We start from the raw sequence: 26,600 nt of genomic DNA, 5'->3' as shown, positions 1-26,600 counted from the left end.
GTGTAATGGTTTGCCATGAGTCGGGACATCACACGAATGAAGTCACGACCCACATCCATCCCCTTGAACCAAGGTTTCGTCGATACCTTAGGGATTATCGAATGTAGCCACCTTCCCAGCTCTCCACTGCTCCACGAAGTTTGCCAACTTTCGAGGGTTCTCTGATGAGTAATACTGAAAAATTCGCTGAAGCAAATTGGTCTTTCGTAAACGTCTCCTTCTAAGGCACCCACCTTAGCTAAGGAGTCTGCCTTCTCATTGCCCGGAATGGAGCAATGAGAAGGGACCCATACCAAGGTAATCTGGAAAGAGTTGTCAGATAAAGCACTCAGTAGCTCCCGTATTTTCCCCAAAAAATACGAGGAGTGCTTGCCTTGTTTAATCGAGCGAATAGCGTTAATGGAACTGAGGCTATCCGAAACGATGAAGTAATGGTCTGCGGGTAATGTTTCAATGACTCCAAGGGTATACTGAATGGCAGCTAGTTCTGCGGCGTAAACTGAAGCAGGGTCACTGAGTTTGTAGGAGGCGGTGAAGTTTTGATTGAAAATACCGAAGCCAGTGGATCCTTCGAGGTTTGATCCGTCAGTATAAAACATTTTAGAACAGTCGACTTCTCGGAATTTATTATAAAAAATGTTTGGAACCACTTGTGGGCGTATGTGGTCCGGAATTCCACTAATCTCGTCTTTCATGGATGTGTCGAAGAAAACAGTAGATTCAGAAGTATTTATGAAATGCACACGGTTGGGATTGTAAGAAGAAGGGTTAATATTCTGCGCCATGTAGTCAAAGTACAGGGACATGAAACGGGTCTGAGAATTGAGCTCAACAAGCCTTTCGAAATTTTCAATCACGACCGGGTTCAAGATATCGCATCGAATGAGCAATCGATATGAGAGTTCCCAAAATCGATTTTTCAACGGGAGAACGCCCGACAGCACTTCGAGACTCATCGTATGGGTCGACTGCATGCACCCTAAGGCGATACGCAAACAACGATACTGAATTCTTTCGAGTTTGATGAAATGTATGTTCGCGGCGGAGCGAAAGCAGAAGCATCCGTATTCCATTACCGACAGTATCGTTGTTTGATACAACCTAATTAGGTCTCCTGGGTGGGCACCCCACCACGTTCCGGTTATTGTACGAAGAAAGTTGATCCTTTGCTGGCATTTCTGTTTCAGATACCGAATATGGCATCCCCAAGTACCTTTCGAGTCGAACCAGACCCCTAGATATTTTACTGTGAAGACCTGAGCTATAGTTTGACCCATTAATAGAAGCTGTAGTTGTGCTGGTTCACGCTTCCTAGAAAATACAACTAGCTCAGTTTTCTCCGTGGAGAATTCGATACCCAGCTTAATAGCCCATGCAGACAAATTGTCCATGGTATTCTGTAATGGTCCTTGTAGATCGACAGCTTTGGGTCCCGTAACAGACACCACGCCATCGTCTGCAAGTTGTCTTAACGTGCAGGAATTGTCAAGACATTCATCAATGTCGTTGACGTAGAAATTGTATAACAGGGGGCTTAGACATGAGCCCTGGGGAAGGCCCATGTAGCTAAATCGTGATGTCGATAAGTCACCATGCGAAAAATGCATGTGCTTTTCCGACAACAAGTTTAGTAAAAAGTTGTTTAAAGTCGCTGAAAGACCATGCTGGTGCAGCTTCTCTGAAAGAATGTTGATCGAAACTGAATCAAAAGCCCCCTTAATATCTAGGAACACTGATGCCATCTGCTCTTTGCTAGCATAGGCCATTTGAATTTCAGTTGAGAGCAACGCAAGACAATCGTTCGTCCCTTTGCCTTTGCGAAAGCCAAATTGTGTATCTGACAGTAAGCCATTTGCTTCGACCCAATTGTCGAGGCGGGATAGGATCATTTTCTCGAACAACTTCCGGATACAGGATAGCATTGCGATCGGACGGTACGAATTGTGGTCGGAGGCTGGTTTTCCTGGTTTTTGGATGGCGATGACCTTCACTTGTCTCCAATCGAGTGGGACAATGTTAGCCTCGAAAAACTTATTAAATAAGTTCAACAAGCGTCTCTTGGCAGAGTCAGGCAGATTCTTCAACAAGTTGAATTTGATTCTGTCTGGCCCCGGAGCTTTATTGTTACACGACAAGAGAGCAAGTGAGAACTCCACCATCGAAAAAGGTGTTTCGTTCGCGCTATCGTGAGGAGACGCGGCGCGGTAAATCTTCTGTGCCGGGGCGGAATCCGGACAAACCTTCTTGGCGAAATCGAATATCCAACGGTTTGAATATTCCACGCTCTCATTAGTACTGTTTCGATTTCGCATACGTCGGGCTGTTCCCCAAAGAGTGCTCATCGATGTTTCTCTCGTTAATCCGTCGACGAACCGGCGCCAATAATCGCGTTTTTTGGCTTTTATCAAACTCTTCATTCGCTTTTCTAACGTCGCGTACTGTCGAAAACTGGCGGGTAACCCGTCGTTCCGGAAGGTCTTAAACGCGGCGGCCTTCTCTGCGTACACGTCTGAGCACTCTTTATCCCACCAGGGATTGGGAGAACGTTTTTGTATGTTCGCGCCGGGTACTGGCCTAGTCTGAGCTTGATTCGCGCTGTCGAGAATCAAGCCAGCCAAAAAGCTGTACTCTTCCTCCGGAGGAAGTTCTTGGGTAGATTCGATGTTGTCGGATATCGCGGCAGCATAGCTCTTCCAATCGATATTTCGTGTGAGGTCATACGAAATATTGATTGATTTCAATGGCCTTGAACCGTTATTGATTGAGACTACAATCGGCAGATGGTCGCTGCCGTGGGGATCAGGAATTACCTTCCACGTGCAATTTAACCGCAGCGATGTTGAGCAAAGGGACAAGTCTAAGGCGCTCGGGCGCGCTGGAGGAGCAGGAATCCGTGTCATTTCACCCGTGTTTAAAATTGTCAAATTGAAGTTATCGCAAAGATCCTGAATTAAGGAAGACCGGTTATCATCATAGAGGCAACCCCATGCTGTACCGTGAGAGTTAAAGTCTCCTAAAACTAGTCGCGGTGCTGGCAGGTATTCTAAGATGTCTTGTAGCCGTCGGTGCCCAACCGCGGTGTTGGGGGGAATATATATGGAAGCTATGCAAAGGCTTTTGCCTTTGGTTGTTACTTGACAAGCGACAACTTCAATACCTGTTATCGAGGGAAGGTTAATTCTGTAGAAGGAATAGCACTTTTTGATCCCCAAAAGCACTCCTCCATAGGGGGTGTCTCGATCCAGGCGAATAATATTAAAGTCGTGGAAGTTGAGTTCTATGTCGGAAGTTAACCAAGTTTCACATAATGCAAATGCATCGCAACTCAAATTATTTATTAAAATTTTGAAGGAATCGATTTTCGGGATGATACTTCTGCAATTCCACTGTAGAACAGTGATCAAATCCGTGACCTCGTTCGATGAGTTAGCCATCGAAGGATACAATCGCTGAGAGGAGGGGCCATTTAGCAGTCAACTGCTTCAAAAATGTTCTCACTGTAGGGAGAAAAGCTAACATAAGACTTTTAATAGGATCAGTAATATTGAAAGTTTTTATTATCCAGTCCACTATGTCCGAGAGTTTTATAATTCCAGTGCTGTGATTACTCTCGAACTGAAACAAAGGAACACTTGGGATTTTTGATGTTCCTGGAAGTGCTGGGAACTCCTTCTCTGAGCTTAATCCTCCGAGACCAGGAGCTAATTGCTTCGGTTTGGTTGCAACACTTCCAATAGATGTGACTTTCGGAGCCCCCTCAAGGGACACCTTCTGGCCTTTACAAGGAACTTTACGAGAGGAAGTGTTCCTCCTCTTCCTATAAATTCTAGGCACCCTAGTAGATGTTCCCTCTTGTGGGTTACCAGCCTCGCCCTCGTCAGGAGGCAAGTGAGTATAGATGTTTGCTGAGGATGGTGGCGTAGCATTCTTTAACATTTCTGCGAAAGAATGTTTGGATCGTCCCGCAAGGGAACGTTTCAGTTTATCCCCGCGTAGTTTGTACGCGGGACATGCCGAGATATCATGCAGACTCTCCGCACAGTAAGGACACTTTTCGGCTTGCTTACTGCACGAATCATCTAGATGATTCTCCCCGCATTTTCCACAGCGGGCCTTGTTGCTACAATGGGTGGCTGTGTGACCCAGTTGTTTACACTTTGTGCAATTCATGACCCGCGGCACAAACAGACGCACAGGCAAACGAACCTTGTGCAAAAGGACGAAATTTGGCAAAGCGGTACCAGCGAAGGTCACCCGATAAGAGTTTGATTGGGGGTACGTTTTTGAACCATCCCCCGCAACTACTACTGAGTGCAAACGTTTGCACTCAAGTATTTTAACTGGCTGAAGTAAGCGGTCTCTGAATCGGCCAACCCCGTACTTCAGCAGATCCTCGCACGTCAAACTCTCATCGGTTACGACGCCTTCGGATTGTACTCTTACAGCCGGAATATACACGTTATAATCCCGCGTAAAGTGCTCACAGCAAGCAATATCGTTTGCCTGCTTTGAGTTGGCTAGCAACACCCTTATCTTGTCCGAGCGGACCTTTGAAATTTCGGTCACAGCCGAGAACCGTTCCGTCAGGTCTCTAGAAATCTGAAGAAGATTCAGTGATTTAGTCTTGGGCCGAAAGAAGACCACAAATGGACCAGTTGAGAGTTCTGGATAGCATTTGGGCCGGGGGGGAGCCTTAGAAGTTGAACCCGATTCAACTTCCATTTGACCATCCGGAGAGGGAACCATAGAAAACGTCAACGCACGGGGTCAGCGCCCGCGCAGACGGAAGAAAGCAATAAATGTGTTACAAAAGACAAAAACCACTTAGCTTTGAACTGGTGTCCAACGACGAACCGATCCAGCTTATACAGCTGGCTATTGTTTAATCCTCACACGCGAACAAAAGACTGAGGACCGAACCGAACTGGCAAAATAACCTTGAATGCGGATTAAAACTATTCTTTATCGCCTCACACAGCACTACGGACTAGAAAAAACAACCTCTGTCTCGATGGAGAGCTCGAAAACGAATGAAAAACTTTTTATTGTTATTTTCTCTACGATGCAATTATATTTTAAAGCTTTTTTATTTGCAATTAAATGTTAAACGTGTTATGTTTTTTGCGCTTGGTGTTTGTGAGTAATTTTTTAAAAGGGTGTATTTTCACTACTAGATATTTTTGTTGAAAAAAATCAGAATGCTTCGAAATTTTTTTCTTAAGAGCATTTTGCTTCGAAATAATAGTTAGTATTAATATTGTATAAGAAAATTATATTTATGACTGGCAAATACTAAGAAATTTAGAAGAATATTTGAAGTTAAAAATGTTTTCTTACTAATAACTTCCTAATAGTGCAATTATAGTTTCATCAGTTTACAGGCTTTCGTAAACAAAAAAATTGTTTTTCTGTAATTGTATTTTCATTTTTTTTTGTTTTTTTAACAATATATTTCTATTTTTAACACATTTTTTGTTTTTTTTTTGAAAAATTTCACCAAAAAATATTCACACAGAACAATTATTTCCCTAGAATTCGCTATCAAATAGTTTTGCTGCACAAATGGCGATTTTCGAAAAATATTACTCTTGAATAAAAATTGTTTGTTTAATATTGAAAAATACTTAGTTTCCCATATACATGAAACGTAAAAGGTTTCATCGGAATCAAAGATGGTCACCAATATTGACGCAATTGAATCAAACTTGATAGAATTGCTTTACAGCAGAAAAAATCTGTCACGTTACATAATATAAACTGTGTTTTCTTAAAAATTAATAAAACTTAAAAGTTTTCACAATACAGTTTCAAAAAGTAGACTCAAAGTAGTAAGAAAAAATGCAGGTTAGACATTGTATGCATGCTGTTGTTGTGGTTCACAAAACTTTTATGAATTTTTGATCTGTCACGTTACAAGTTATTTGGTTTCCATTACTTCCCAATTGAAAATAAGCAATAATCCACATTCATCAAAATTTTTCAAGCAATATCATCAAATTTAAATTAGACTACGATAGAAAAATGTGGTTGCAAACAAAAAGTTGAAAATATGGATTTTGTTTACCTTTGTATCTCCTTACGATCTTTTAGTCACTTTCAGGTCATGCAAGTAGCATCAACAAACTTTCATACATGACAGACATGAAATTTTTTTCTGGAATCACCATTCATATTTTTTAATATTAGAGGTTATATACATACGGAAAACAAACAGTTTGACGCGAAATTTGATAAAAAATAATTTCGCCTGTGGTTGCCATTTTCGGAGCCTTGACCATATGTAGTCCCTCTCGTTCCGCGGCTCTCTGAACGAAAGACATGAACAAATTCAACTTTTCGGTCACATCCCTGAATGGAAGCCGTGAGAGCCCGCTTAAACGCTTTCACTACACGCTTGTGATCCTGATCACTAATAGAACATCCATTGTGACCACATTTCTCCTTCCGTTCGATGCTCAGAGTTTGGTAGTAACGGTTAATCACACGACCCACCGTTGACAGCATGATTCCGAGTTGTTTTCCGATGTCCCGATGAGAGAGTTGAGGAAATTTCAGGTGCTTGCGCAAAATCAATTCGCAACTTTGCTTTTCGGGTGACATCATTTTTTTACAATTTTCCAAAAACTGACAGCGATAAAAATACAGAGGGTAAACAATACACTCTAAACTATTTCCACCCAAATTTTCAATAGAAAATACCCAATGGGTTATTTTCTACAGCGTTTTTTTCCGTGATGCAATTGGAGTAAACCCTCTAGTTGTCATGAAGAGAAGACTTTGTCAGCTTGAGAAGCTTTTGAGCCACCGATTACGTGTCACATCGTATAATCGCATATCCGTTTTCCTTGAAGAACACTTCTTTTACTGCTAACCGTACCGGGGCGAATTCCATTCGTATGCCGCGTTCAGTTATTTCGGCACTTTGGGTTGAATTTTGTTTGACCAAAATGAGTATGAGTTTTGGCTGTGCGATATCGACCTGACCGTAGCAATCCACCACTATCACTACATTTGTATGGTCTCCAAGAAGACGTCTTTTATTGGCTGTTAAATCATTTGTGGGTAAACTAGTTCGTTTTTACTTCAGATTTCGCGATATCCCCGATATCACGCTGTAACTGTAGCCGTCGGCCAATCCACTATCAGCCTGAAAGTGACTCAGTTTAAAGTTTTTAAGTCTGGAAACAACACTCTCAGCAGTGTGATTTTCCATGGCCTACAAAAAAGTCAATGTTTGAAATCCATTGGAGTTCACTGATATTATGTATAGTACACTGAAATTTTATATTTATATACCATTTTTTTGCTCTAGTTGTTTGTAGTGCCAATGAAGGAAAAAAACGTAGAGTTTTTTATACTTTGGGAGTTTTTAATGCCTCTTCGACAGTTTTGGTGACTTTGAAAAGCGCCATTTTTGTTAATAGTGATTATAAAAGTAAGGAAATGGCAAGATTAAAGATGTAGTAATCAAAAAAATTAAAAATATCTAAGCGGCGATCAACGACAAAAGGTAAAAAACAATAGGAAAACTAAATATTAAAAGAATGTACAAAAGAGCTAAAAACAACAAAATCATCCAAATAAACAAATTAATGTCAATTGTCAAAAAATGTTTAATCGAGAAAAACCAAAACAAACTATAAAAAATTGATAAAGGAAAGCAGGAAACTAGAAAAACAAATGGCGAAAATTAAAAAAGTCAAACATTATTGAACAAATGGTGAAAATAGTAAAAAATCGATAAGAATGTAGAAAATTTTTTTAGAATCAATGAAAATGAATAAAAACTACTAAAAAGAATAATAATATAAAAAACATTAAAAAATGCATAAAACTGAAAACTCGATAAATAAAAAATAATACAATTTATTTAACATTAAAAACAAAACATATGGAATATAAAAAATAAATAAAACGCTAAGAATGCATAAAACTAGAGGAGTAGGGGAACCCGGGGCTATTCGGACCTACTTAAGCAAATCGCCCTTTTAGGTGGATAGATGTGAAAAAAGTTACCGGTCAAAAGTTCTAATTGTTAGTTTGAAACCTCAGCTACATTTTGGTGCCATAAAAGGTTCATTTTCACCACTCAATGTCAGCGCTAGTCGACGATTTGCAAACCTCTACGTTTTTTCATCCTTTTACAATGTAGGGGTAATTCGGACCTCCCTACGGGGCAATTCAGACCATCATTTTTCTTTATTTTTTTTACAATGGAATTAATTTTACCTGTGAATTAGATACAAGAGACACTCCTTAAGAAGCAAAAAAAATGCTTTACAAAAACTTAATCTGGTATGTCACAACTGTCGATTGGCAGCCCATGTATTTTCTTTGCTGTGGCGTGTGCAATGGTATACGCAGCCGCAAGCCGCTGTGGTTGACGGAATAAAGGGTCCGAATAGCCCCGTACGTTCATATCGCACAAAAGTGGTGAGCGGCTCGAAAATTTTTGTGTTTTCACTCAAACAAAAGTTATTCCATAAAATAGGGGCCTCAAGCTTTCCAAAACACTTATCTTTTATTTTTTCACTTTTATTTGTACGACAGTCTGATAGTCTTGCTATTTTCTGAGAGGGTCCGAATTACCCCCACTGTCTTAATAACCCCGGGTCCCCCTATAAATAAAAGACAAGAATAAAATAACTATAGAGAAATTTAAAAAAAAATGGTCGAACTAGAAAATTTTGAAAAACTGGAAAATTGAAATGATAAAAAGACGAAAAAGTAAAGGAAATTGGAGGTATTGAACAAAAACGGAGCAAACAGACAAAATGGAAAACAAAAAATAGTAGAAGAAGCCAACGTGGTATACTATAGAAACACAAAAATGAAGATATTAACACGAAAAAAGTTAATAAAATGGATATTATTTAAAGAATAGAAAAAACCACTGGAAATGAAATTTGAAATAAATTCAAACAACCAACTAAATGTAAAATTAAGAAAAAGTGCGCATAGTGATAAGAAAATAAATCAAATGGTTTTTTTTAGGAAAATAAAGAAAAAATCCAATGTTAACGTATAGGAAGATGGTCAATAGAAGAAGTACTTTCCAAGTAGGTTAAATGGAAAACATGAAGAAATAACAATAACGAATTAAATCTTAAGAAAAAGGTATAAAAATAAATAAAATTATATTAAATGAACAATGGGAAAAAATAAAACTGCGATAAACGGAAAGCTAAAAACTATAAAATGAGAAGGAAAATAGAAGAAAAAGGCAAAAAATTAAACAATAAGTACAATTGGAATGAATTTGAATAAGTAAAATTACTTTTGGAAATGCAAAAAATATGAAAAAAATAGGAAATAGAAAAAGGCTATGGCAAGAATAAATATAGTAAATACACAAATTCTAAAAATTAAATGAAATGACAAGAGAAACAAATAAAAAAGCAGGGTATTAAAATATGAAACAATAAGTAAAAGAATAAAGAATGCAGAATTTTCTCGAAAAATTGCGAATAAAATTAAATAACAGAGAAAAAACTTTAAATTAAAGTAAGCGATAGTGATAGCAATAGAAAAAAAGTAAAAGTAAGGAACGTTAAAAGATGGATAAAATAAAAGTATGCAAATAGATAAAAAAGGCAGAATCTTACAATTGTAGAAATACAAATAAAATCCACAACTTGAAAAAATAGATCAATGAAATTTTAACAAAATAAAAATATAAATGTAGGAATAAAAAAATGAAAAAAATCAGTAACATGGATCAAATTTCAAATAAGGGTTGTGGTTGGATTTTACGCTATGCTGGTTTCGAAAACATTCATAATCCTACAAAAACATGAATTGTTCTTTTATTTGTGTTGGTGTGTTAGCACTCCATAAAATATTTTACAAGAATGTTTTCTAGAAAATAGTTCAAAAATAAAAATAAAATCGTTACGTTCAGGAAGCGACGTTCAAAATCTCACGCTCACTCCTCCGAAACGAAAAGATTTTGTATGCGGATTTAACTTGCTACAGTAATCCTGCTAACTAGTAGATTTCGTTTGATAACAGAGTTAAATTATCTCTTCGAAATCAATCAAACACAATTTAGCAATTTAGTTGAAGGTATGCTTCTTAGAATCATTGGCAGCTGCAGGATTGTGAACTAAGAGATCTTCTCTTCATGCTCCATGACATATAAAATTTAAAACAAAACTATTAACACTATACTCGTCACGAAAGGGGCTTGTTGTGTACGCAATTTGCTGTTATAATGAAAATGTTGATAAAAGGCCGTATTTGAAAGAATTGCAAAACGTATTTATTTTTTCCATCCCTGGCCTCTTTGCTAGGGGGAGTTAGTAGTCGAAAATAGCCGAAAAAAGCTACGTCATTTGAGTATGACCCTTTTACAAAAATGTTTCGGTATCATCTCGTATCTGAATATGATTTTTTATAGATTGTGTATCAATGAATGGCAAACCAAATATATTAAATTTTAAATTTAAATGTTTGGATTAATTTCGAATTCTTTTGGTATATCAAGAGTTTTCGATGACTCATTTCGCCAATTGAGCTCTCAAATAAAGGCAGGGTTACCGCCTCTAGTGGTACTTTGACCAGCGGAATTTTACTGAGCAGGGGATAGACTTCAAAAGACACATGGGTATGCGTTGAAATCAATTAGAATTTCGAATTAAAGTGATCACTCGACAGAATTTTGGAGCGCTTCTATTGCTTTTTATTGTATGAAACGCTTAAAAACAAATAAATATGCACTGTTTTATTTCTTATGTAGCTCGTAGCACTAGGAGGAAAAATATCTTATTTTCTTCACATTCACCGTAGAGTGTAATGTTTTGATAAAGCACTCCACCTTTCTGTGCTGTTCACATTTAGTTGTATGTTTTTGCATTTGTTTATATTTTTTTTTGATTTAGTTGGATGTAGTGATTGGCTTTCTCGGATATTCACAAAGAATCCAAAAGCACCATCCACTCTCGCTGTGAAGGATAACCCGAGCTTTGCTCTGTTCCTCAATAAACAAACACGGGGTGTGAAATCACACTTCAGTTTCTTTCGAGAATCTTTGTGAGGAACACTAATCCATTGAAGCGAAAGTTCAATGGGGTAAAGTAAACCCAAATGGCTCTTTTAAAATATTTGTCAACGCCAAGAGGGGCCCTCCTTAACAATTAGGGCCTGCACGCAAAATTGCAAAATAATCCAATGGATTCTTCCGGGCGAATTCGGATTTACCTGAACGAAGGAATTCGCCTCCGAAAACCGGCGTGGCAACCCTAAGCAGGGTTTTTTTCTCTCAATAATTACTTTCGATACTAATCCAGCGCTTTCGAAGATTGGAAATTTAATAAATCAAAAAAATCGATTTTAGATTGGCGAAATTTGAAGACAACCTCATGACTTCTAATCAAACCATTTAATTGTTTAACCCTTACAAGTCTGATCATATTTTTGTTTCGATTATAGACATTTTAACCTTAAGGTCATTCGCTTCTTCATTCAGGTTAAGAATTTTCCTATAACAAATCTCTATTCCTGTGTGCGGGGTTGGGATTCGAACCCAGGTGTGTACATGACATTCAATGTACAAATTCCGCTATGCCCGCTCGAGTCTGATCTTGTTTAGATACGAGAATTAGGTTTGTATAAACATAGTTGATATAAAATATGCAGTAGTTTAGAATTTTCGCTATTCTAGTTACCTCATACACAAGATATTGGATTTTTAATTGTATTCTCAAATAATTTTTTGTCGAAAAAGTATTTGTCAAAATTTTATTTTCTATTAAAAATCCGGGCCCCCTTCAAAACTCCGGGCCCGGGGGGAAACACCCCGGTCCCCCCCCCCCTCTCGGCGGCCCTGGTCATAGCGTTTAGTATGTCAGAGCACTTATTCTGCACAACGACAGAAGCAAGGTGTGACGTCTGCTTTGATCACCCCGTCCGCGGGGACACCGCATACCGAAAGCAACTCATCCAACGTATTTTTATGCTCAAAACAGAGCGAAAATAGGCTCATCAGCTTACCAAAATTTTTGGGCCATATTGTCATCATTTATTCCTAAATATTTCAATTCATTGACGCTAGCTAGATCAGTAACGTTTACCCCAGGGAGCCTGTGGTCAGCAATGGGATTTTTGTCATAAAATCGTAAAACCAGCTCATGTCAAGGCAGTGGTCAGCTATTTTCGTCCGCGGCCCTTGTCGCCTATTTTATAAGGTGGTTCATCAACAGTGCAATCTTTGAAAATGAACCACCTTGGTTATGCAACTAATTTTTCCGATCTAATTTTATTGCAAATAATTAAGTAGTCTTTATTTTATTATATTCAGAATTGCTCATATTCTGTCGTATGTAATTTTAAATGTTCTTTGATTTGATGGCATTGTAAGGGAACACGTATCCGCCGGTTGATGCCAATCGAGCCGACATTTCTTTGGACTGATCAAACTAATTTCTTTGTTTGTTCAGTGTTTATTTGACCAACCAGGAAACTATTCTACTGGGCATTGTGCGTGAGGAATACGCATGATCTTGCCTGAGTGAAATGATGACTGTTGAATCATATATGAGGGTTGAGAATTGACAGTGAATCAGAAGCCAGTTACCAATTTGCAGTCATATCAGCACGAAGAATATATGCTTCATTGTCATATTCATTGGCTTACTTTTAGTCCAATAAATCAATTAAGTTAAGTCAAATTAATTGTTCTCGTTATATTGAATACTTTCATTTGCTTTGAAGTAGTGCATATATTATTGATTCTCATGTTAACCATATTTCTTCATGAGTATAGAAATATTCTATTGACATAAACGGTAACAGGTTAGTTTCTTTTTGTTATTATTGTTTTCAATCTTGTTCTAGTATTTATTGTAAAAATTAGCGTCATCAATTATATATTCGACATAAAAAACTGGTCGTTACAGGTATTTCGGTAGTGCTTATTTTATACCGTCTTTAAGTACTATCAGCCTTTAGTTCAGTGAGCCGTTTACGCGATCTCCGGAGGAAAAACAACGCGCGCGAATAACATTCGGTATCTTATTTAATTATTCGCGGAGAATGAAATTGTCATTTTATATGTCTACACCATATATTATATACGAGAAATAGTTCTTGTTTTGTGAAGTCTTCAATTACATAGGTATTATCGCATTTATTTCGACAGATTCCTTGAGACGCTGAAGGTAATCACTCTTTATAATATTGAATTCTTTTTGGAAGATCGTGTTTCGCCGGAATAAAGAAACAAGGAATAATAACATTGTTCACATACCGTCTGATTCTATTAAACATAAGCAACACTCCCGACTGTCGGCAGTCCGGAGTTTAACTAGCTTTTTGGCAAACCTGGCGTTTACAAATTAATTCAACAAACGATAACTCCATCAAATTCTCGGCAGCCGGCTGCCCAGAGCAATAAACACATGATAACACTTCTGAGAGTTGCATTGATCGTATCACTTATCAAAATGAACCCAGGTTTACGTAACTCTTTACCCCATCATACTAGCAAAACTCCTTCCCGTGACAAACGTGGAGATGCAGAGGTATACACGGTCTCCATAACAACGTTTGCTACACTAACATTCCTTTCCTTCCCCGATGACTGTAAGGACGTAGCCGGCGCCGTTATATGCATTTGAACGTATAGAACTGGATAGCTGCTCTAAGGCCCCATTCGTTGATTCTTTGTGCAATTTCGCTTGTTCTAGTCAATCACGGAGTAGCAACTACGAATTGTACGGTAATCATGCTCATAAAATCGTAAAACCAGCTCATGTCATTTATATACGTAGTGAATACAATAGAACCTAACACACTGCCTTGCGGCACACCAAGTGGATTGTTGTGAGAACTAGCTACAAATCGTTAAAATCAGCTTTCTAGGTTCTATCATACAAATGATATCGCTTTGATACCAAATTGTTCTAAAGTTTGCTTCAGTAAGAGTCTAGATCTTTTTCAAAAATGCGCTTTAGATAAAAAAAAAAATACAGCTAAACTCTCTCCTCAAGTTCGATTTTCTCTTTTCATTCTAGATCTAGAACAAAAGCGGTTTCGCAACAGTGACTCTCTTGGTATCTCGGTTACTCGGTAACAACAAGCACTAATTTTCCTCTAATGTTTGCAACATGTAAATAAGCTGATGCCCTTCAACTTTATCCGTCCCAGTAACCTTGGGAATATAAACCATAAGTGATTCCTTCCACAATGTCGGCGATTCATTTACAAGGTCCAGCAGAAAACAATAATCCTTCAACTGTTCATAAGTGATTCAGTGTAATTTTTGAAATTTACAGTAATTTTTAATCGACTATGTTATTTCTACAACTGTCATGTTCAATACTTTGATTGATCACTAGCACTGTTAATGAAATAACTGAACAATTTTTTAACTATTATTTATACATGTTGATCTTCTACCCCGTTAAAAGTTATGGACTGCGAACTAGTTTTAGGTTTAAATAAATTCTAATTCTTGCTGTTATTTTGACCAACATCATTTTTTTATCATTTCCCTGATGGAATGGATTGGGAAAGTGGCAAGTTAGTGATAACTAACATAACAACACAGAGAATATAGACAATACGAAAGTATTCCTCACTCTCACGAGAATAAAGACTAATTCGGCTCAATCCGATTTAAGTTTTTAAACTTTCGCCGAGAACAACAGCCAGAGCTGGTATTACTTTTTCGTTGACATTATCGATACCACCCGAGTTTCCTTATGAAAACAAATATCCTTCAACTGTTGATAAGTGATTGAGTCTAATTCATCAAATTTACAGTAATTTGCAATCGACTGTATTATTTCTACAGGTTCATTGACCTGTTCAATACTTTCATTGATCAGTAGCGCACTGTTAATGAAATAACTATTATTTATTCACATTGCTTTTCTACCCCGTTGATAGTTATGGACTGCGAACTAGTTTTAGGTTTAAATAAATAAATCGGTGAACATTTTTTCGACTGATTAGTATAGAATTTATATTAAAAGGTTAGGGGACAAAATATCAAGAACCCCTACTTCCTGTAATTTTCAACAAATGAACATATATCCAATCAAGAAGTATGGTTGTTTTTTTTAAAAAAGGTATACATTTTTTAAAGTATTTTTCCATTATATTTATTAAATAATGCATTTGTCGTATTTTTTAATATACTTTTCCTATATCCGGCGATGCATTGCAATGGCAATGGCAAAACTTTAATCGAAGAGGGCCGGGGACAAAAATTGATTACATGATGTGGAATTTGGCATCTAAACTAACATTGACATCTACCCCCTCTGAATATCTTGACCAACCATAAACCTCCGTCACAAAAATCAAAATTGTATTATGTATTCCTAGTTTAATTTGTTCCCCATATTCTATACCAAATTGTATTCTTAGTTATAAGATAGCTGTGATTTTTTTTATTAAAAGCTCGTTCCCCCTCTTTTACGCTACCCATCAAAAGTTTGGAATCGCATCGTTAAGTATTGCAACACCCATATTGAATAGTGCAACACTCTACGAAAAGTTTAGTCTAGTAAAGGGTAATTAATGATTCTGTATCTCGAAATCTTTACTATCTACATATTTGCTCTCTTCGGTAATGTTGTTCTTTAAATATAGTGAACATATTAGTTTGGAATTCTGTCACTACATGACTTGTGGTTGCGTGGTCGAAATTTTCCTACATCACAATCCAATGAATTCCAAAGAAGCTCGATGGGATTTAGATCGAGTGTCATATAGACAAGCTTCCCCCAATGCTCAAGGTCATTTGCATAGTCCCTGATGGGAGTTGTTTTTGAAACACTGGATAAAACAAATTCAATAGTTCAATATTTCATATGTACACACACAAAACGCAGTCTTTTTGCAATAGTGAATTATACTTCGTAATACGAATGGATGACACATATAACCATACCAAATGTTAGCACCTCTGAATCGCTAGAATTCGTCGTATTTTCTGGTGCTCCAATATTGTATTTCTTCATTCTTGCATAAAATTCCGTCTCTTCGGATTCGCAAACTCCCTGAATTATATAATTTTTTTAAACGAACATTCACGAAAGAGCATTCAACAATACGTGTTTCACATCTAAAATCTCTTTGCGATTTATTTTTCATGATAATTAGTAATAAACCAAGTCAACAGGAATTTATCGGAAAATATCGGTTCAACTTTCTATAATGGAATATAAATTTCGACAGGTACTTTAAAACCGATACTCAGGCCGCGGCGATCTTTTCTCTACGTAAACGGTTTTGTGGGGTACATTCGTACCCCAGAACTAAAATCGCTATGGTATGTCTAATTTTTATTAAATTGGATAGTTTTATTCTAAAATCATTCGCAAAAAAAACCTGTTTAAAATATATGTTTTGGCTATTTAATTATGTAATATTTCATTTTGTATAGAACAAGTTTTGAAAATACGTCAAAGTTCCCTTTTTTCTTCATATTGCTATAACTCCGGTAGTTTCAAATCGATTTTGGCCATTTATACGACGTTGTAAAGTTTATTAAATTTCCTTTTGAACAATTTTTCCAAAAAACCGGTCAAAAAGTATATTTATTCTGATGCTTTTTTGAAAACCAAACGCCAATACAAACGTTAAAAATACAGCAATATGCAGTAACAGAGATGAAACAACTTATACAATTTTACACAAGTTTCTGGCTTACTATGTATCGATATTTTACTTTTAAATAATGATATAATAATTTTTTTGAATTATGCACACATGACAAAACAATAACGCAAACGGTTTTGTGGGGTACATTTGTACCACAAACAAACTTTAAACAAGCACTGTTAAATTGGTCAAATTAAACAAATAGGTTGTACCTGCCTTCATAAATTTGGTGGAACTTTGATGTCATTATGGTGGTTCAAATTTAAAAAGGGTACATTATTTTTATAAAAGCAGATAGTTTAGGCCAAATTTACTTTCTAGAGCCTACCTTTGTTCCATTTAACCTAAACCTAGCTTCACTTCCGCCAGGTTTCGTTGTTCATGACACTCATATGGTGATGGGATAATAGCACCACTATCAAATGAGTGGTACACTTTCTGTCAGATTGTTCCCGGGCTGAGCTGTTGCATGATCCGGATTCCTTCATGAAAATACATGAATTTCCATGAACTTAACGAATTGATCGCAAAAATTTGGTGTGTTCTGTTGAAGCCATTAACGGATTTTTAAAATGTTGGAGTCGTTCCGAGAGCTCCATTGGAGATGACGAAGCATCTCTATTGGTGCGCTTACCGTATAATCTGAAGAATAAAATAACTTAGATACCCAATCATAGATCGTCCTAACGCTAATGATGGGACATCAAGAACACGTCAGAAAATGATTGATACCCTTCGATACAGGTTTGATCGTTCCAACTAGTAACGTGGGTGACGTCATGTAAACTGTCGAATACGAATTGCCAATTGCCATAGCTTAATTTAATACATATAATAAATTATACTGAACTGCCTTGCAGGAATGGTTTCTGATAAAAAATCAGAAATTTTGGTTAAGTACGACGGGCAAGGTTGTTGGAAACTGTGACCATTAAGCTTTCTGTTTCCCAATGAGTTTGCCGCCGATTTAACTTAATTTCCGGTTAAGATATCAACGATTTATAAGTTTCTCAGAACGTTACAAATTTGACGTTCAATAATAGTAAATATAAATGCGGATTGTACTCGGCAGTGATTTGTTTTGCAATATGCAGATATAACTCAATGCGTATGGTGCTACTTCAGATTCGAGTGATTCTACTATTCTTAGATGAGTCAAAGGTCCAGCTCGGGTGAATTGAAACAAAAAGCATTCGGGTTCGAACAAATTGAAACCCGATCATCTCTAGCGTGTAGGGCCAATTCTAACGAAGGCGGATCGTTGTGAGAGGTAAAAATGCAGCCATCTGGTAACCTACTCAGGAAAACCTAGTCGCTCCAGCTTCAAAACAGCAATGTTGTGGGGCACCTTGTCGAATGCTTTTGCGAAACCAAAATATATAGCGTCCACTTGTTGACGCTTCTCTACAGCTGGAACTAGAAAGCTCGTGTACGTCATCAAGTTCGAAGTGGCGGAGCGTTTTTTCATAAATCCGTGTTGTCGTTCGTCGATTATGTTGGAAGAAGCAGCGTACATCGCATTGTACACAAACTTTTCCAGAACTTTGGCTTGGCAGTTCAGCAGCGAGATCCCTCTGTAGTTTTCAACATTGTGCCTATCTCCAGTCTCATGAATAGAAACTATAGCAGCTTCTTTCCGTGCAATTGGGAAAATATTTTTCGAGATTGAACGCTGAAAAATAATACTTATTGGTGCAGAAAGTGCTCGGGCACAATGCTTTATAAACACAGTAGGCAGGCAATCCGGACCAGGCCCTTTCAAAGGATCAACGCTGAACAGAGCTCTCGCTACATCAGAATAATTTACGTTAGGAAGAGGAAGGTTGATATTATGCGTTGGCAAGGTTTTAAGGTACTGTTGTGATGGATAGACAGGAGGGCTTATAAATACATCTCGGAAGTGATCTGCAAAAAGGTTAACCGACTCGGCAGCGGACTGTTAATTTTTGTCGCGAAGATATACATTTTCTGGTATACCCACGGAACGTATCGTGCTGTTTATAAATGTCCAGATTGTCGAAGGATTATTTCGAAGGCTGCGCTGAACTTGGTTCAGATATTCACCGAATGCACTGTTCCGGGCTGTTTCATATTGCAGTTCAGTTTGCCGAAGAATAGTTTTGTTGTCGTCGGTCCTATGATGTAATTATTGCTTTCGTTGTTTCCGGAGTAAGTTGCGTAGGCGACCAAGCTCAGCGTTCCACCACGGAAATTTATATTCTGCTTTTCTGCTGACACGTTTTTAGGGACATTACGGCGAAGAATCTCATATATGGCATCATAGAACGTAAAGTAAAGTAAAAGTTGAAGTCGTCGTTAATTGTATCAAAAGCTTCACCGTCATCAGAACGCATATCAAATCTTAAAACGAAGGGTTTATGGTGAGGGTCAACCTTCAGTATAGATGGGAGGCTCAATCAGTTCGAACACGTCCGTGTCATTAACGAAAGCTAAATCGAGGGTCCGTCCATTCACGTTGCTAAGAGAGCAGATTTGATACAAGCCTCCAGCGACCAACGTTTCTGTGATGGCCGTCTTTTGTTCCGCGATTGCATTTTCAGGAAGGTAGCACTTATAATCGTCATCAAAAATCCACCGAAGATTAGGAAGATTATAATTTATAATCACCTACAACAAGTACATTGTCGCACCTATTACATTTGCCCAGGATGCTTTGAACTACAGAGGAGTCAACGTTGTACAAGTCACGATCACTGTTCGGTCTTAGATAAATACAACAAATATATAACGATCGACCTGGCAGTGAAACCACTGAGAACTGACATACAAGTAAAGTTTTCAACTTGTGTAAGAAATAAAACTGTCGCTTTGAAATGACAACAGCAAGTAGCAACTTGCCACTGGCCGGCGCTTCGATCGTCCAGCAATCGCTATACGGGACTTGTGTGCAAACATGGAAACAAAGGTGACTCACGCGTGCAAACCTGTATGCGATGGTGACTTTCAACGTATTTTCATTTGAATATTTACACAGGGTTTTCGGGAAAGTTTGTTCTTGCTTATAAGTCTGTTCTCTGTGGTGAAACGTATACGACAACTTGCTCCAAACATTCACATCCAGGCATTTTTAGTATAGTCACAGTTGGATGTTTCTTTATCGCTATGAGAACACCACCTCCGCGACATAGATGACTGGTAGAAAAGTTGCGATCGCATCGGTAGATTGCGTAGTTCGTTGTTAGCTCGCTGTTTAATATATCATCACGTAACCAGGTTTCGATGAGAACGATAATGTCGTAGTCGCAGGAAGTGAGCGCAAGCAAGAAAGCCTGCGTTTTTGTTCTCATTACACGAACGTTCTGGTAGTAGACGAACAGGAAATCAGGTGTTGTACCCAACGGCATGCTATAAACCAAGAGGTTTTCAGAAAGCGAGCTGTCATGTAAAGCAAAATACTCGCCTGAGAAGGGAGTTCGGAAGACCTCCTCATGACCTTCAAACGCAGGACCGGGACGACTAAGCTGATCGCTGGCTGGTAGCGCGACTGCATTGGAGCGCTCGGGAGCTTCCGTAGTACTGTATAACGGGCATCCGGGTGATGGCAGCGATGAACAAAGTGCACCTTCATTTAGTTGGTTAATGGTTTGCAATGATGGTAGAATCAAACGAATTGTGTTTGTCGACAGACTGCAATTGAGATTTGTTTTGAGGGTGGGCAGAATCTATAATTGCTTCGGAAGGACATATCCCCTCCTTGGCTTTACCTGACACAGAAGGAGTCTCCGATTCGTCAGGTATGGAAAATAAAGTTAGAAAGACGAGTTTTTCCGTCATAGTGTTGAGCTACAGAGCGCCACCAGATGAATTCCTCTCTGCAGCAATCCTGATAATTGGTCGTTGATTTGTTGAGTTATTCGGAACCGGAAATCGGAGAAATTAGCAGGCGACTGGAACGCTATACCTTTCATTTGCAACAAAGTTTGTGAAAATCGGTTAAGACATCTCCGAGAAACCGATGTGGACATTTTGATAATATATTTGCACATGCACACACATAAACCGATATGTGGTTTTCATAGCAAATTTAATAAAGAAACAAATTTTCGAAGACCACGAAACAATCTGATGCTTGTGGAAAAAGTTATAAGGCAGAAACCGATTGATGTTCTGACGATTGATAAAATATTCATTTTTCTAGCAACACTGCTGGTGGATCTCAATTTAAATGAAACTTTTTTTGCTTGCTCTTATTGGGTTCAAATACAATAATCTGAGTTGTTTGGTCCCACCACAAGAGTTTTGAGGTATAAAATGAGGTTTTTGGTACACAATAAGAGAGAGTTAAAAAATGTTGTATATAATTCGATCGTCAGCAGCAGTGATGCTATGATAATTGAAATTTTCATCAATCTTCAGTCAGAGCATCAATTGGGTTTTGATTAATATCTTTTTCCACAAGCGTCAGATCGTTTTACGATCTTCGAGACTTTGTTTCCTTGAAAAATTTGCTATGAAAACAACATATCGATTTATTTTTAGAGGTTATGGGCGACTCCCGGAGCAATTACTTTGTGAAAGTCAGTTTCCCCATACGAAATCCCATGCAAACTTTAAACGGTGGGCGCAAAAATATAGTTTCACCGATCGACCTAGAAATTGCACAGTTGTTATAGAGCCTGAATGGTACCCAAAAAATTGCTCGGCAAAATTTTATTTTTTCATATAAGCATAGTATCTCAATACAACATCAACCCGTTCATTATTACAATAGAACGGGAGATCATTCGAACAACCCCTGATTTGAATTGATGTCCATTTTACACTATCAGTAGACAAGTTTTCAACATGTTAATGCAAAGAGCAAACAATTTCTTTGAAGCAAAAGTAGACGGTTCATTATTATCATTGAACCAACATACGCACCTAAAACCAATCTGCCCAAAGTACAGTAACATTTGTTCAGGCAGCCAAAAAAACAAGCGTTCGACCGACTATTATGAACGTACGGCGACAAGCGCTCAAAAATTATAAATCACTCTCGTTTGCACAAAACTCTAACGCCCATATGGATATCGCACCGAGGCACACTGGTCCAATATTTGACTTGAACCGGTGCAAAAAGAAGCTTAGCATAGTTGACAGCCCGTGAGTTTCCCGTGATTGACTTCAACCGGTGCAAAATGAAATAGAAAAAGTCGTTGCTCATGACACTCACGCTGCTGTTCAAGCCGTCGCTCATACAGTTGCTCTATCCAGAGCATGCGGTGAGAGAACGAGATGCCTGCATGTTTGATTTTGAACCGGTCATGGGAAGACGGAAATTTTTTGAAATTCACCCGCTTGGTATGCTAGGTTAGTTTATCGTTCGGATCAAATTATCAAACTTCAAGGTTTGAAGATTAGTACTTTCATTTAAATGTTATGTGTCCAACAAAAAACACTTTTAACAAGCCAACGTGGGTACCCGGGTACCCACAAACTGAAATGCTCATAACTACGGCTTCCTTTATCCGATTTGGACACTTTTAGATTTTTTGGATTCAGGAGCTCGACCACTTTTTGATTTGTAAAATTGAACCGGATGAATGTATCTGGTGCTTGGTAATCCGTATTTTCCGGGGTAATGTTCCTGTACTAGGGTATTACTTGTAAATTTTAATAATATCCTAGTAATATGAGTATCAAAACTCTTCAAATTGTCTGGGAAGTCAGTTATTTATTGTTACCGGACCCTATGGCAATTTAAAAAATGGAATTGGAATGAAATGGCCACTCACGGCCCCACGGGAACCTGCTCCGGAATGTCCGTTCCGGGGTCAAATCACTAAATGGTTCCAAAACCACGAGATACAGCCTACTGATGCAATTCCAAGAATTTTGATACCCATTTCAGTTTGGTGGGTACCCGGGTATCCACGTCAGCCTGTTACGTAGTAAAAAAATTCAGGAATCCCTCCTATCTCCCTCCTTACTATATCAACAATATTATTAACCCAAAAGCTTGACTTAGTGAAGTTCTAAGATGTCATAAAGTTTCAATTTCCAACTATGGATACAGCATAGGAATTTAATCAATTGAAACCTAAAAAGGTACCCGGGTACCGCGTCGGATACATAACGGTTAAATTAATTTGTGTGGTGCTGCTGTATATTTATTTTAACTGAAAATGGGTTTCGGGTCGTCAGATTTTGCTTACCTGTTCAATGAACAGGTTGAACGTACCGACGCGTCGCCTCTGAGAACACGTCATAGCTAATGATAGAATTTTGCGCTTGGTCAAGTCTCCCCATGTTCCCCTACATTCAACCAATAGCCACTGTTTTTGGCAGCGGCAGAAACTTACGTTTGCCTTGAGATTTACCCTTCGCAAGTATAATGATTTTAATTGTAGCTTAAGCCCCAACTAGGAAGGATAGTAAGTGGTCAGTAGCATCGTAATATTAGACTGGTAATTGCCTTGTATGCTTAAAATTGCATACACAAAAATGGCGGTACAGTTTCACAAAGTAATATATAATATTTCACAATAATATTATAAATATACTTTGTAATATACAAAGTAATATAATAAATAATTGATTTTTGCTTGGGTTTAAAGGTGCCTCGTTTAATAAATTTGTTTGTATCTACAATATGTCAAAATTTAAACTTTTGTGATTCATATTATACTTTGAAGAAGCCCAAGTAACCAAGAAGCCTTGTAACAGCTTTCTAAAGTCTCTTCGAAAAACTATAGATAAGCGATGTTTTTTCTGTAAAATAATCTTTTGGAGTGTAACATATTCAAGACTATATTTTTATTTAAAATACATAATATTATGTTTTTTTTGTATTTTTCTTTCTTAATTGGAGCAGAAAATTTTAAAACTGCATTTTCTCTTAAAAGGGCCTAATGGCTAATCTAGATAAATGCTTTGAGTTTACAAAATATTCTTGTTCTAAGTTGACTATTGAATTACTGTTGGAATATTGTTCTTAATTTTTTTATGTTGAATTCACTCACGACTTCTCCAAACCAAATATTTGCCGACGATACTGATTTGCTAGCTTTTTCTTCCATTTTCAGTGAAGGCTACGGAGGACCAGCCTGTGGGCTGTCCTGCCTGCAACAGAATGCTACCAACGGAGCCAACAGAATCAAACTAACAACAGTAGCACGGAACGAAGTTTGTTCAACACTTTGTGTAAATGGGCTCGGTAAGTGTATCTTTAAAATAGAATAATTATTTTTATATAGATATTTTTAAAGATCTCATCTGGACACTTGACAGCTCTTTAAGGTTGGACAGAGAATGCGCAAAATTCGCAAACGAAAAAAGCAGTTTTTTCCACACCTTATGTCAGATCTTCATAAAAATCAATCAGCGTATGTAGAATGTTGTTACAGTACTGCTGATTAATTTTTATGAAGATCGGTGTGGAAAAAACTGCTTTTTTCGCTTGCGAATTTTGCGCATTCTCTGTCCAACCTTAAGTTATGTCGGCATCATGTGTCATCCAATTCGTTTTAATTGATATAGACGTAGTACCAAACTACTTACTAAACAAAAAGCTCTAATAACTCATTTTTTACCATAGGTTTGCGAAAATGTGGCTGTGCGCCAAAGCTGCCCCCACATATCGCCCACGATCATGATGGTGTGTGCAATGCATTTTGTGCGACTGCTAAAATTCAACTGAACGGATGCAGTCAATGCACTGGAGAACATTTTTCAAATTCGACCACAGATCCCGACATCAAAACAACAACGCCGAATTGGGATGATCTGTGCACGATTTGGTGTAAAATGGGTGAAGGCGGGACATTATGCAATTGTGATTTACCTCCTTTTGTTTAGGATTGTGGATAAATGCTATTCTGAATAATTGTTTAGGATTACGATAACACTATTTTAATTAACATAATCGGTAAGTTATAAATTTGTTCTCGTTATTGACGATGAAGATCAGGAGTAGTAAATTTAAATCAAAACATATCGAAAGGAAACAACACTGCATGTTTTCTTATCATTGTTTATTAATGTGTTGTTCCATTTGATTTGAAAGTTACAATCATTTATGGTTTATTTTAATAAAATACAAAATTACAACACAAAAAACAAAGGGCTTCCAAACAAATGTCATTTCAAGGGAAATCTTTCGCAGTAGTGTATAAAGTATGAAGATATCCTTCATTCATGACTTCATTCAACTAGAATTGGTTAGTTACAATGTGTCCTCACAGTATTGGTTGATTATTAATTATCTTTCAATTTCCGGTCGAAAATTGAACGAAATGAACTCCATTCGAATAGAGACATCTCTATCAAAAGTCAATTTTTTAGTATAAATTCTATGATGAGACTGTTTGAGTTGTTTTCAAAAATCGACAGGAAGTAGTGTTTTAGTTCGAAAAATCTAAATAACTACATATATCTGTACATAGGTGCATTCTTATACATTTGAGCCAGTAACATCAACCACAAAATCAATTTGGTAGAAAATACCACCTATTGAATCATCAAATTCAAAGAATGAATAAGCTGCTGCAAAAGACAATAAATAATAATAAAGCAAGCTATAAAGAAAAGTACGAATAGTTCGAAAGTAAGAAAGAATTGAAATAATAAATTTGTATGTTGTTAAGCCGAACAGAGTTGAATTTCACAGTCTCTAACACAAATAAAAAGCTGCGAGCTGATTAACAGCAAATGCCAAATGACGACCTACAACAACCAAGGTGATAAACGAATTTCGCCGTAATTTCGATTGTTCTCATCAGACAACCTAAAAATGTAACAGATTAATAAACTTTCGTGTACTGTATGTTTATGCAACTATTTAACACGTCGGTAAGGTAAATTATAATAATCCTTCTATTATCAGATATCTGTTATGTAGAGATTGAAAATGTACACTAGCAAATACAACGCTGAAATGCAATGACATTGAGACAATAAACGGCATAATGTCTAACCATACTATTGGGTAATAATAACATAGAAATAAACTGCTTGTTTGGACCTAGATTTTTACAGCAAAATTATTATTTTAGAAAATAATATTGAAAAATTCCTGATTTCCGTATGCAATAGATACAATTGAAAAATGCAGTTTCAACCTACATTCAAGTACAAATTAAACACCAAACTCAATTGCGCCTCCAGAAATCATAAACCCCTCAAAAAGATTTTGAAGTCATTTTAAAAACTTCCTGTTCCGAGAAAATATGAATATTGCCAGCCGTTTTGATACATAATATCACAGAGAACAGACATATAAGCTGGAACAAACTTTCCCGAAAAACCTGTGTAAACATTTAAATGAAAATACGTTGAAAATCACCATCTATTTATTTCAAGTCGTCAATCAGATGTAGACCGGTTTCTTACAATAATTATTAAACTAACTTAACACTAGTTAAAATTTTGGTTTACTTTAAACTGCTGCTTAAGTTTTGTTTTCGACATAGTGAAGTCAATGCTTTCGCAATGTTTGTTGTAAATATTCATCATTTGGCATAATTGGTGCGATGGCGAATTGTACAAAAGATGCTGCGGTTACGTAGTTGTCGAGAAGGAGCATAAAAATTTAGTTTCGATACAAGTTCGATTGAATCAATACGATGTGATACAATGTCGTTTACAAATGATACCATAGAAAATTCACGACAATTTTTCAAGGTTTGAATGTCAATTAGTATGCACCGTGCTTCATAAGATGGCAAATGTAGTCCAGTCCAACCTAGTCTACGAAGAGCGAACATCAAAAACTGCTTTTGTACTGATTCTATCCGGTTTGCATGTGTTGCTGAAAAAGGCGACCAAACTATACTACAATATTCTAGTGTTGAACGCACATAGGCTACATATAATGTTTTTATTGTGTAGGGATCTTGGAAATTATAGCTGAAGCGTTTAATAAAACCTAGTGTGCTGTTTGCTTTGTTAATTATTGTGTTATAATGATCTATGAATGTTATTTTGGAATCTATAATAACTCCTAGATCTCTTATTCTGTCACACTTTTCTACTTGTTGATTTCCCAA

General features: G+C 37.3%; 1 protein-coding gene across 2 annotated transcripts in view; it reads left to right on the top strand.

Moving 5' to 3' along the window:
* LOC131689003 (uncharacterized) overlaps nucleotides 1-25,581 on the top strand; it is a 70,248-nt gene extending 44,667 nt beyond the window's left edge. For both annotated transcript variants that reach the window (XM_058973724.1, XM_058973723.1), the window contains exons 3-4: nucleotides 23,640-23,770; nucleotides 24,152-25,581. In XM_058973724.1, coding sequence (XP_058829707.1) covers nucleotides 23,640-23,770; nucleotides 24,152-24,411 — 391 coding nt within the window. In that variant the 3' untranslated portion in view covers nucleotides 24,412-25,581. The remainder of the gene's footprint in view (nucleotides 1-23,639; nucleotides 23,771-24,151) is intronic.
* The last annotated feature ends 1,019 nt before the right edge of the window (nucleotides 25,582-26,600 follow it).

This window comes from Topomyia yanbarensis, chromosome 3, assembly GCF_030247195.1.
Source record: "Topomyia yanbarensis strain Yona2022 chromosome 3, ASM3024719v1, whole genome shotgun sequence".
Classification (NCBI taxonomy): domain Eukaryota; kingdom Metazoa; phylum Arthropoda; class Insecta; order Diptera; family Culicidae; genus Topomyia; species Topomyia yanbarensis.
Note: the sequence above shows the minus strand (reverse complement) of the source record. Positions and strands in the feature narration are given on the sequence as shown.